Source organism: Falco punctatus (genome assembly GCF_963210335.1).
Source record: "Falco punctatus genome assembly, chromosome: 8".
Lineage (NCBI taxonomy): Eukaryota > Metazoa > Chordata > Aves > Falconiformes > Falconidae > Falco > Falco punctatus.
The window spans coordinates 58,812,033-58,823,833 of NC_137588.1; the positions used below are offsets into that span (position 1 = coordinate 58,812,033).

At 56.4% G+C, this 11,801-nt stretch overlaps 1 protein-coding gene across 6 annotated transcripts in view; it reads left to right on the plus strand.

Moving 5' to 3' along the window:
* CAMK2A (calcium/calmodulin dependent protein kinase II alpha) overlaps positions 1-11,801 on the plus strand; it is a 40,025-nt gene that overhangs the window by 23,194 nt on the left and 5,030 nt on the right. For 3 of the 6 annotated variants that reach the window (XM_080399403.1, XM_080399400.1, XM_080399402.1), the window contains 7 exons: positions 1,313-1,355; positions 3,218-3,258; positions 7,607-7,639; positions 8,729-8,777; positions 10,058-10,133; positions 10,967-11,061; positions 11,440-11,668. In XM_080399403.1, the coding sequence (XP_080255529.1) occupies positions 1,313-1,355; positions 3,218-3,258; positions 7,607-7,639; positions 8,729-8,777; positions 10,058-10,133; positions 10,967-11,061; positions 11,440-11,668 (566 nt within the window). Of the gene's footprint in view, positions 1-1,312; positions 1,356-3,217; positions 3,259-7,606; positions 7,640-8,728; positions 8,778-10,057; positions 10,134-10,966; positions 11,062-11,439; positions 11,677-11,801 lie in introns of all 6 variants that reach the window. The other 3 variants (XM_080399399.1, XM_080399401.1, XM_080399404.1) reach the window with 3 other exon arrangements.

The window sequence follows — 11,801 nt, forward strand, 5'->3', positions numbered from 1 at the left end:
AAAGCACAGGGTGCTGCCTCTGGGTCAGCGGTGTGGGGGTGACAGACATCTGAGGATCCTCACTGTGAAGAAGGGAGAAGAGACCAAGTGGGGTGGTGGCTGCACCTGGCTGGGTTTCCCAAGTGCTTGGAGGAAAACCATGGTGAAGGAAAGCACTGAGTCACACAGCTGCCCTGGCCACGGGGGCAAGGACTTTCCCGCTGGAGTCAGTGTCAAGAAAGCTGCTTTTGGGGCAGGACGTGGATCTGAGAGGCACAGCCAGATCCCTTTGCCTGATGGCCAAGCCACTTAGCCAAGGAACAAAGGGATTCATAGACTAGCAAAGAACTCTGGATCACCCACACCAGCAGTCCCACAGGCTTTCCCTTCTGGGATGCTGCTGTGTGCTGCAGCCTGGGCTCCCTCTGATACCACCATCTCCCCAGGCTTCACTGTCGAGCTGGAGCACCTCCCTGAAGCATCCGTCTCCTGGGTGCTGCTCAGCCTCAGCCGGCAGCACGGTGCTGGGAATGGGCTCTGGAAATTGCAATGCCTTCTCCAGAGCCGGAGACACAGAGCAGGAGCAGCGCTGATCTGCACGGCAGTCAGAGCCATCAGTGCTCCAGGCCTGAACACGATGTGGCACAGAGCAGTACAGCTGCAGGCTACTAACAAGATTATCAAGAAAAGAAACTGGCTATAAACTATTATTACTTTTCAGCTAGACAAGTAATCAAATTAGTTCAGGCATACACTTCAAAATAGTAATCCATTACTGTAAGCAATTAGTCCAAAGTAATCTCATTAAATGCTGAGCAACTAGTTAGTAGAGTCGGCTGGAAAAAGGAAAGCATTTTTATGAATGTTATTTTGCAGTGGTGATCTTTGTGTGGCTCCCGTGAAAAATCCCTGCCCTGCTGCTCTTAACTGGCATGGCTTTAATTGCAATTAAATCTGGTTCTGCTCCCGGTGGCTCCCCTTGCTGCCAGCTGCTGGCCCTGGTCAGCTCAGTGGAGTCGTGCTGCATCTAGGGCAGGGCAGAACTAGACCAAAATGCACCCCGAGGATATTTAATATCCCTTTAATCTTGGAAGGAAGGCAGTTTCAGAGAATGTAACCCAACGCCCTGGAGCTGGGGATATGGAGTCAGGTATGTAGGGCTGCTTTTGATGGCAGGAGAAGAATATCAACCCGTGGGCCAGTTTCCTTCCAGTGAGGTGGCCAGGGGACAGGTGACAAGCAGGGCTTTCCTTCCCAGAGCTGGGGGGAGCAGCAGGGGTGCGGGGGGCTGGGGCCCAGCATGCCCTTTCCTTCTACCTTCTGTGTCTTTCAGGGAGCCATCCTCACCACCATGCTGGCCACCAGGAACTTCTCCGGTAGGTGCTGTCTCTGGGGCTCATCTCCTTTGTCTTAGAAGGCACCCAGGGCAAACCCGTAGGGTCCCTGGAGAGCTGGCTTTGCCTTGGATGTCACAGGGGGGCTGAGGTTGCCTCGTGCCTCTGGGGACGCACGGCATTGGGTGACCAGGTCCAGGCCAGGTCACCTGGCACCTCCAGGCTGTTTTCTGGCTGGGGGTGCAAGAGAAAAGGTGTCTGGCTGAGGCGCAGCAGCCCCCAGAGGTTTAGGGTGTGGGGGTTTGTATGTGCCCAACCACCTGGCTTGTGCTGGGGTGGGGATGCGGGTGCTTGGGGCAGCCAGGGCTCAAGGCACCTGGTTTTGTGTCCTCCTGGAGATGTCTGTGGCTCAGGGAGAGCATCCTCTGCACCAAGAAGGTGCCGGAAAGGTCCCTGGGTGCCACTGCAGCCAGGTGGCAGCAGGTCCCTGAGGTCTCTCCCAGGCAGGCGGGTACTGATCCTGCAGGGCCTCTGCTCTCCTCCTGCCTCCCTATGTCCCAAGGGCTGCACGGAGACACAGGAGCAGGGACAGAGCACGGCAGCCCAGCTTGGGCGCCTGGAGTGGTCTCAGTGCAGCCACAAGCCCCACTGTCCCAGTGCCCTTGCCAAGAGCTGTCTCCTCTGGGAACTCCTCTGGGGACACCCTGCTGCTTTGGAGCAAGCCCTGCAGCTGGGATTTCACAGGCAGGGATCAGCAGGTCCTGGTGATTCCCAGGCACAGAACCAAAAAGGTGCCGGGTGACTACAGAGCTCATCCGCTCACTGTCACCTCCAGCACTCCTCAGCCGCAGGGATGGCCCCAGCAGAGGTGCTGCAGCAGTGGGACAAGCCAGCCAAGCCTGGCATGCTGGCTGAGTGGGCTGGCAGCAGCTGTTTGGTGATAGATGGGTGTTTTGGGGTGCTTCACCGAGGCGCCCCGGCAGTCAGGTGTAGCAGGTGAGCAGGGGGGACATGGGGGCTGCTGGTCCAGCCAGGTGCCAGAAGAGAGGGCTGCGGCCGGGGTTGGTATCTGCATTTGTCGCGGGGGGATCGTGCTGACACATTTAGCACTTGTGGGCAGCGTGCGGCAGGGCTGGAGGAGTCCCAGCAGCTGGGGGGATCCAGTGTCAGGCCCCGCGCCAGGAGACATGGCGGACACGAAGCATCAAAGGGCAGGAAATTCAAAAGCATCTCTCATAGCACTGCCCGTCCCACGCACAGCCCGGGGCCTTACCGGTCCTCCCTGCCGGGGAGCGCGGCAGGGCTGGCGGCCGGTGCGGTCCCGCGTGGGGCTGAGCCCCCCAGTCCCACCCTGCTCCAGGGTGCAGGGGCAGTGGGGTGCCTTGTGCAGCGCAGGGGGCTGGGGCAGAGCCGGCAGCGGTAGGTGGGCACTGGGGAAGGCGTCTGCTTTTCATCATTGTCAAAATGTGGGCTGCAGCTGTCGGGCCGGCGGGCCGGCAGCACATGATCCCGGCAGCATGGGGCTAAAATTAGAGGGCAGCAGGCGGGCAGCCCATTCCACCGCGCTGCGCCGCGCTCGGTCACCAGCAACCCCCGGCCGGAGCCTGCCTGCCGCTGAACGGCCCCGCCAGCCCCCTCCAAGCTGCCCCGAGGAATCGGCGTGACGTTAGGAGACGGGTCATGCCCCTGGCTGAGAGCCACTGGGGGTAGGACAGGACAGTGCCAGCCAGGTTGCCCCTGAGCTCCCGGGAGTTGCACCGGGGGTTGCTGGAGAGAGGACAAAAGCCACCAGCTGGTCCTGCGGGGTCCCATCGCTCTGCCACCTGGCACCATGCTGCTGATCCTTGGCCTCCTGGTCTTGGTGCCCTGCCTGGGTCTCCTAATCTCCTTCCTCCTCTCTCCAGGAGGCAAAAGCGGCGGCAACAAGAAGAATGACGGCGTGAAGGTAAGCCCCCTCCCTGCCACCTTCTCCTGCCTGCCCCTCCGCTGCTGGGGCGGTGGTGGGGGTCTCCATGCCGTGCCAGAGGTCCCTGCGACACCCTGTGCTTTAAAGGGCGGCTGTTGGCCTGGCTGTCCCAGTGTGTCCCTGTGCCACCGGCTCGGCTCCTGCCAGGACAGGCAGTGCACAGGAGGCTTTGCAGCACGGCGAGCGAGGGGAGCAGGCTGGTGCTAGAGGGGTGCACGGGGGAAATTGCTGCTGTTTCATTGCCTGAAAAATGCGCTCACCCCTTGCTGCCCCCAGGGAGGGGGAGAGGCAGAGGCTGGGTCAGGAGTGGGGACAGGAGACAGGGGGAGGCAGCTTTGCAGCCCAGAGCCATGGCTTCAGCCTGGCAGCAGCCGTCTGGTGAGATGGGTGACTGCATCTCCTGCTCACCCTAGCATGCATCCTGCTGCAGCTGGTGGGGCTGGGCTCACTCGCCAGCTCCTGTCCTGTCCCGTCCCCAAGGGCTGGTGTGCTGCTGGGTGGCACATGGGTGCCCTTAACCCTCTGGGTGGCACATGGGTGCCCTTAACCCTCTGGGTGGCACATGGGTGCCCTTAACCCTCTGGGCAGCACTGCCGGCCCCCTGTGCCCAGTGCAGACAGAGCAAAGGCACTGGCTGATAATTGATAGAGCAATTGGCTTGGTGATGCTCTAAAAACAAGCCAGTGCTCTCTGATGGACCTTGTTTTCTGGGCTGCAGAGCTCTCAAGTTCGCCTGCCCCTCTGAGGTGGGGCCACGGCTCTTCTCCAGGACAAGGTGGCTCCTGGAGGCAGCAAAATCCTGCTGTTGAGCAGCTGCTTCTGATGATACGGAGATGTGGTAGTTAGAGGTGGTTAGTGAACTCTGTCACACTCCTCCGGCAGGAAGGAATTGTCCATGTGAGGGTCTTTCTCTCCTTACCCTTTCCCTTCATGAATACAAGTGATCACTCAGCAGAGGAGATCTGGTGTGATCACATTCCCCACTGCAGGGCAGGAGTGCAAGGTGTCAGGCAGAGCTTTGGAAGCTTGACTGCAGCACAGTTGTTCTCCTTCCTCCAACCCTTTTGCAGGGACCCAGCTGTTGGGCTGTGAGATGTGCAGGGTTCTGGAAAAGCAGAGCCCTCAGCTGGCTTCTTCACTCCTCAGTCCAAATGGTCCGTGGAGCCAGAGGTCTAGGGATGGCTTGTCTTTCTCCCACTGCTTCCAGACCCAGTGGCTGGGACAGGACAAGCCTGCAAAACTTGAGACCGTGCACAACTCTCCAAACCTGGGCTCAGCTCCACAACAGACCATTCTGGCCATGCAATATTATTCTGCAGCGTGAAGCTGATGGCCTGCATTGCTATGAAAGGACATTGCTTTGGGCCATGGCGTCAGGATATCTTGTGACTTCTCTGACAGGATTGCTAGGTTTGTACAACAGTGCTGGCACAGAGGGGCTGGGTCCCTTGGGAGTCCCGGCAACCCATCTGCCAGCCACTGCTGGCCAGGGCTCTGCTATTCTGAAGTCCTGGCTGCTTCTGGGAGTCACCTGAGAAGTGACATCAATGGTAGGGCTGACTTGGTACGAGTTGCTGGAGCAGAGGTGGGAGCAATCAGAAGATGCATTTTTAATCTGTAAAAGGAGATTGGTGGATGGAGAGGCTTCATCAGGAACTGCCCTGAATCTAATTTTCCAGCAGAAAGGGGCAGCCTTGAATTTCACCTCTAGCATTGTCGGGATGGTGTGGCTTTAGAAGACCATCTGCCAGCCCAGCTTGCTAATGGTGCTCCCTCTTGGACTTCAAAGTAGCTTTGAGGGCAGATGTTATCCTGCGAAGCAGGGCACTTGCTGTCTTAGCAAAATAGCTAGTTTGGGTAAACAGCCCTTCTTGGCCCATCACTGAAACTCAGCAAGGAGGGTCTGGTTTCGGAGGAGGGCCAGAGAGGCTGGCTTGTATCCCCAGTACTCAGCTCCTCCCTGGTGAGTGGGGAGCAGCAAGTGAGGCTTCATCCTGAGCGCAGCCTACCAGCCAACACTCAGCTCAAGAGAGTGCACAAGCTCTGGAGAATGAGTTTGCTTTTTTATTGCCCTCTTTCCAACAAGTGGAGGTGAGAATGCCTGGCTGGATGGCCACGAAGGTAGAAGAGGAGAAGACAAAGTAGAGGCAACCTCTTTGCCAACAGGTTGATTGTGTTGGTCACCTTCAGTGTTACCATTCCCACCTCTCATTCCCATGCCCAGCCTGGGGGCACTCACAGCGTAACCCACTCACGGGAGCACAGGGAGGCTGGGTGCTCCAGGTGAAGCTTTAATGGCCCACTGTGGGCAGCTGGCAGATGTCAGGGCATTTTGCTGGCCGGTGTTCATTTTTTTCCATCTTGCTGGAAAAGTGAGGCAGGAACCTGGAAACCTGCCTTGGGCAGGTGGGAAGAGAATGGTCCTGCCTGCTCAGAGCAGGGCTGTAAGTTAGGCCAAGTGGTGTGGTTCATTGTTAGAAGAGTTGTGTTCCCGTTTGGAGAAACTTGCTGGACTGACTGTCCCCATGAGAGCAGGCAGGTCCCAGGCAGCCACCCCTGCCATTCCTGCCCAAAGCCACAAAGGTGGGCAGAAGGTAGCTGGTGCTGCCCTCCAGCCTACCCGCACAGCCCTCCGGCACCACGATGGTTCTAGCCTGGGCTCAGAGGGCTCAAAATTCACCCTCTTGAGGAGGTTTCTCCCTCACTAAAAGCATTCATGGGACCAAAAATCCCCCTCGAGCCCTGCTCTGGGGTTGGTGGGAGGTCTTCTGGTCCCAGCAGCTGTGATACCTTCACTGCCCTGTGTAGTGTCACATCTCGTCACATTGTAAACTAATGAAATCACTGCCCCATGTCACATCCTGTCCCGTCCTAAATTAATGAGCTCACTGCCCCGTGTTGCATCCTGTTACTGTATGTCCAGACTTGACGCAGTCACTGCTTTGTGTTGCATTCTGTTGCGTCTGAAATTTCTGCAGTTTACTGCCCCGTCTCATGTCCTTGGGTAGCAGAAGCTGTCAGCCCTTCCTGCAGACAGCCCACCTCTGGCGGCTCCATTTCCCATGGGGTTCCTTCCAAAATACTGCAGCTCACTCTGCCCTTTAGGACATCTGTTGTTTCGGTGAAGGAGGGGCAAGTGTTAACGTAGGACCTAGCAAGGGAGGGAAGAGCTGCACTGGCAGAGGGGGAAACTCAGTGACGATGCTGGTGGGAGCCAGTTAGGATGTGAAAGGAGCAATGAGGGGGAATGGATATCAGCAGTTTTTACACTGCAGTGCACCCATGCACCTTAACAGGTCACTCCATGGAGTTTTCCAAGAGATTCGCACTGTGTATGCTACTTTTCCCTCTGCAGGGCAGGCAGAGCTGGTGCCTTGTTAAATATGCTGGTAAAACACTTTTTTACTTGGCACTGCGGCTTCCTGCACGCTGGTGTTCCCTGTCGGCCGCTGATTCATCCCCTGGGAGCTGGAGGCAGAGAAAGGGCACGAGGCCAGCGTGCACGTCCCCCTGTCTCCTAGCTAGATTAAAGATGGAGACAGGGAGAAAAGCACAGCAAGGAAGGAGAGTCCAGAAGTGGTTTGGGATTGCAAGCAGAAATGTGACTATGGGGTCATCCAACCCAAAAGCCTTAAAACCTAGTGGTAGTGGACAAGGATGGAGATATATATGTGCATGCATAAGGTCTTCTCTCTGGAGGAAACATGTCCTGATTTAAAGCACTGGGGCTGCACCCAGGACAGCTTCCCACATAGTGTGTCTGCCTTGTGGGGTTGAGTAGCAATAGCCATGCTGGCTTTAAACCAGCCAGCTTAGTACTGGTCTAGGTCCAAAGCTAATTGAGCATCTCCACACTAGTCAGCAGCATGGGCAGATGTGCCCAGAACAGCTCCAGAGTCTGAAAACATCAGTATGGCATTCATACTGCAGGGCTGTACAGCTGGTGGAGCTGCCTGAGCTGTTCAGCGTCCTACTCCTGTTCCTGTGAGCTCACTGGCCTGGTCACAAAGCCACGAGAGTAGTCATCGACTCCTAGGGGACTTCCTTTTGGGCTAGCTAGGTCCTTGGGATGAGCAACCCCAGAGATTGTGGCAGATCGAGAGAAAAAGGTGCTAGCAGGAATGCGGGGAGGGAGCTGGCATGGCACCACCAGCACCACAGCCAGTGGCATGTCCCTACAGGAGCACCAGGTTGTCCCCCACCTTTCGTTTGCCCCTCCATGAGGACCACAAAGTGTGGCTCAGGAGCTGCTGCCTCTCACGTGCCGCTCTCAGCCTTTCTCACTCTGTGTCTCTTCCTGTTCCATCTCTTCTCCTTGTTTTTCCAGAAAAGAAAGTCCAGTTCCAGCGTTCAGTTAATGGTGAGTGTCCTTCGTCTTCCTCAATGCCGATATTGCTGGGCCTCTCCACATGTTCCAGCTTCCCCCGTTTTTGGAAGTTACCTCGGGGTAGGGAAGAAGGGACACCGGGGTTGGAGGGAACATCCTCAAAGCCGTATCACCCACAAACCCCATTAACAGGGTTGGTGCAGGCACTTGCTGGCCACCAGCTGGTGGGAAGCCGGCCCTGGTTCTTGCTGATGGGTTCTCATGCCGTTTCTCCCAGTTCTCCTGACTCAGGTCTGCAGGCTGCATCGGTCCAAGGAGCCTTGGAGAAACACCTTCCATGCCTCTGCGGGGACTGTATGGTCATGGGACACCTTGCCAACCTACATCGGGGTATTATGGGTAATACATAAGCAAGGCTCTGCTGGGAAGAGCTAGCAGAGCCATTGCTCTAGCTCCGCTAGCAGAGTTGCCTTGATGGGGCTCCTGAAGAGAGACGGGGGGTCAGTACCCCCCTCCCCCCAAAATCTGTGTAGTGCTCAGCTGTTTCTTGAAAGAGCTGTGTCTCAGCCTTCAGTGGTCCATGTGGGTCTTGGAAGCACTCTGTTTTATTGTACATTTCTCTCCCTACTCTGCGGTCAGTGTGGTCTCTCTCACTCCTGCACAGTCCCCTCTTTCTCATCCCAGCTCCTCCTCGCTGTTAATTTGTACATCTCTCTCTTTATCGTACAGTCAACATGGTGTCTTCCACCCCTGCACAGCCCCTCTCCCTGCCCCTCCGGCAACGATCCTAGGAACCCACCAAACCCCCCCGGACCTGCCCCCATCTCTGTCCCCACAGGTGCTGGTAGGAAAGGCAGCGCCGTTCCTACCAGACCCTCCACAGCCCAGCTCTTGTGCCCTTGGCTACAAGGAGTGGAGGTCAGGGAGGGCTCTGCCAGCGCTGCCCTAGAGCTGTGGTTGAGGACGGGTTGGACCTGCTGGCGTTTTCCTTGGTTTCTGTCCGTTGGCACAGTCGAGCGCTGTGGGGTCGGACTCGGGGGGCTGTCGAACACACGAGCTCCGTCTGGCGTGGGGAGAAGACCCCTCTCACCGCCCCGTCTCTCCTTTCTGTTCTTTGCTCAGGAATCGTCGGAGAGCACCAACACCACCATCGAGGATGAAGACACCAAAGGTACCGTTGGGGGCACCCGGGGAGGTGGGCAGGCTGTTTTGGAGGTGCCGTGGGGCCACCCCTAGTGAGATATTGGCTACGGCAAAACCTGCCACCATCGAGCTCCTCAGGTCCCTTCGGAAGTGGCTGTAACTCCTTAGGTGGTTTCACTGCTGGGGCACTGCGGGCAAGGAGGGGGCTCCCAAAAATGGGGATGTTCCCTGAAAGCAGGCGTGGAAATGGCAGACATCTCCAGGGATAGCAGCCCGGCTGCCTGCTTCTCCAAAAGAAATGGCCCTTTGGGAAAATCCTCCAAGGGAAATCCCTGCCTTCCGCCTGCCCCCCTGCCAGAGCCAGCTTTCTAAGAATAACCCAGGGAATGATTTATCAGTGCTAATTTGTAAAGTCTCTCGATGAAGCAATCTCAGCACAAAGCAAGATGGACTTTGGCCTGATGTGACACTTAATGGGACACCTGTCCTCTGGGGGAAGGGCTCCCCAAGAGTGGATGTGGAGGCAAGCAGTGCAAAGAAAGTGATGGGGGTCCCTCTCCTCCTTTCTGAATGACTCTCAGGAACATGCTCCCTCTCCTTTCATTACCCGCAATAAATAAATAAAAAATATTAAGTCAAGCATGACGCTGATTTGCATTTGAAGCAGAACCTCGTTCATAAGCCCAGGGTTACCTCTGACAGCTCCTCCTGCATCCCGGGGAGCCAAACCTGCTCTTGCAGCCCAGTCCCTTCCCAGATGAGCTGGCAGTGCCTGGAGTCCCTGGCAGCAGCCACACTGTGCCATGCCCTTCGCAGGGTCCCTCCTTCTGTCTCCTGCGGTGGCTGCCCATGTCACCTACCTGTCCTCTTCCAGCTGAGACCCTCTCCTCCCATCTCAGAGGGAGGTGAGAGCATCCTTGGTCCAGCTTGCCCTGGCTGGGCCCTGCTGTGAGTTCATGGGGTAGAAGGTCCCAGCTTGGCAAGGCTTTGCAACCAAGACCAGCCTGGGCCAGGTTTTGGGCCGAGGGCAGCTCACCACTTGGTGATTAACTCTTTTGCTCTTTAGGAAAATACAGGGAGTTTCAGTTTTGCCCTGACTTTGGAGGTCTTTCCTCTCTGGGGGTGAAGAGCCCTTCCCCACATCTCTCTCTCAAGTTGCCATCCTGCTTTTTCCCTGGACAGTTTCCAATGTCCCCCAGTGTCCTGTGGTCTGTTTCTAATGAGAAAAAGATATCTCAACGATATTGCAACACCAGCATTTCTGGTTCGTTTTCTTCTTTTATTTTCTTTGTCTCTTTAAACCAACAGTACGGAAGCAAGAAATCATTAAAGTCACAGAGCAGCTGATCGAAGCAATAAGCAATGGCGACTTTGAGTCCTACACGTGAGTGTGCCCCGTGTGATTTTGGGTTGGGGTGGGGGCTCAGCCTCCTGGAGCGGGTGTCCTCGCTGTAACAGAGCAGCCCGGGAGCTTTTACTGCTGCCCAGGGCAGGGTGACTGGGTTGACATGGTGGTGGGGCACAGGGACCATCCAAGAGAAGCAGGGGACATCGGTTTCCAAACCTGATGCTTCTCTCACACTAAGCTGGCCACAGCTCTCTGGTCTCAGTATCATGGATGAGCCCATTTTCTGGTTTGCAGAAAGATGTATAACTGCAAATGTGATTTATGGTGGAAGAAGGAGCATTGCATCCATGGTATCTATTATATCCAGATTGCCACAATCTGCTTGGAAGCGTAACTGCTTTCTACTTGCTGAGCTGATGCTCTTCAGAATACACTGCTTCTGTGTCCAAGGCCTATTTAATTAGCAATATCCGAGCGAGTGCAGGTCTTCATCCCTGCCTCAGAGAACTGCAGTGGGGATATTTTGATACAGAGCAGAAAATAGGAGTTTCTCCCTGACATTTTTCTTTCTTACAAAGGAGACAGCAGTGTTTTGGGAGGTTTAATGGGAGATGGTGACTGATGGAGAATTCACCCTGCCTCTCTGGGGTCCTGGCTGCAGGCAGTGGGATGGAGGTGAGGTGGGGTGGGCTTCATGCAGAGTGCAGGGTCAAGGTCAGATTCGTGTTTGAATTACTTGCTGGTGCAGAGGCTCCTCAGTCGCAGGCTGAGGGAGTCATGCCGAGCATGAGCTGTTTGGGTTTTGCAGGCTCTCATGCTAGAAGCAGTGAGATAACTTCTCCCTTTTCTGTCCCCTTCCCACCTCCCAGGAAGATGTGTGACCCTGGGATGACTGCCTTCGAGCCTGAGGCTCTAGGCAACCTCGTGGAAGGCCTGGATTTCCACCGATTCTACTTTGAAAACCGTAAGCAGCCCCCTTGCCTCCCGAGGGACCCTTCCCACCTTCCATGGGCCCAGCTGTGTCTTGACCTCCATCAGCTTGCTGGAGAGAGGAGGGTAAGGGTGGCTTTGGGAGCATCTCTGGCTGATCTGGAAGATCCCAGCAGGAGGTGAATCAAGCCTGTTAGGTCAACTGTGGCTGGGCTGTAAACAGAGGAGCTGCTTGGTTAGCTGCTTTCTCGGTGGGTTCATCCTGAATCCACCCATGCAAGCATTTACTCGGCTCCTCCAAGCAGAAAGCCTAACCCAAGCATCTCCCCTTCCCACATCGCTGCCGCCCTGGGCAAGAGCCACCCAAACTCTTTCCCCTGCCTAAAGCCACTTGTACTTGTCCTCTCTGCAGTGTGGTCCCGGAACAGCAAGCCTGTGCACACAACGATCCTGAACCCCCACATTCATCTGATGGGAGACGAGTCTGCCTGCATTGCCTATATCCGCATCACGCAGTACGTGGACGCGGGAGGGATCCCCCGCACCGCCCAGTCTGAGGAGACCCGCATCTGGCACCGCCGCGATGGCAAATGGCAAATCGTCCACTTCCACAGATCTGGCGCGCCCTCCGTCCTACCGCAGTAAGCCTGTGAGGCTCCAGGGATGGGGCATGGTGGGCAGGGAGGGGACAGAGTGGGCTCCTTGCAGCATTGAGGCTGCAAAGCGGGTGGGATCCTGCCCCAGGGATCCGCAGAAGGGAGGAGATGGCTGATC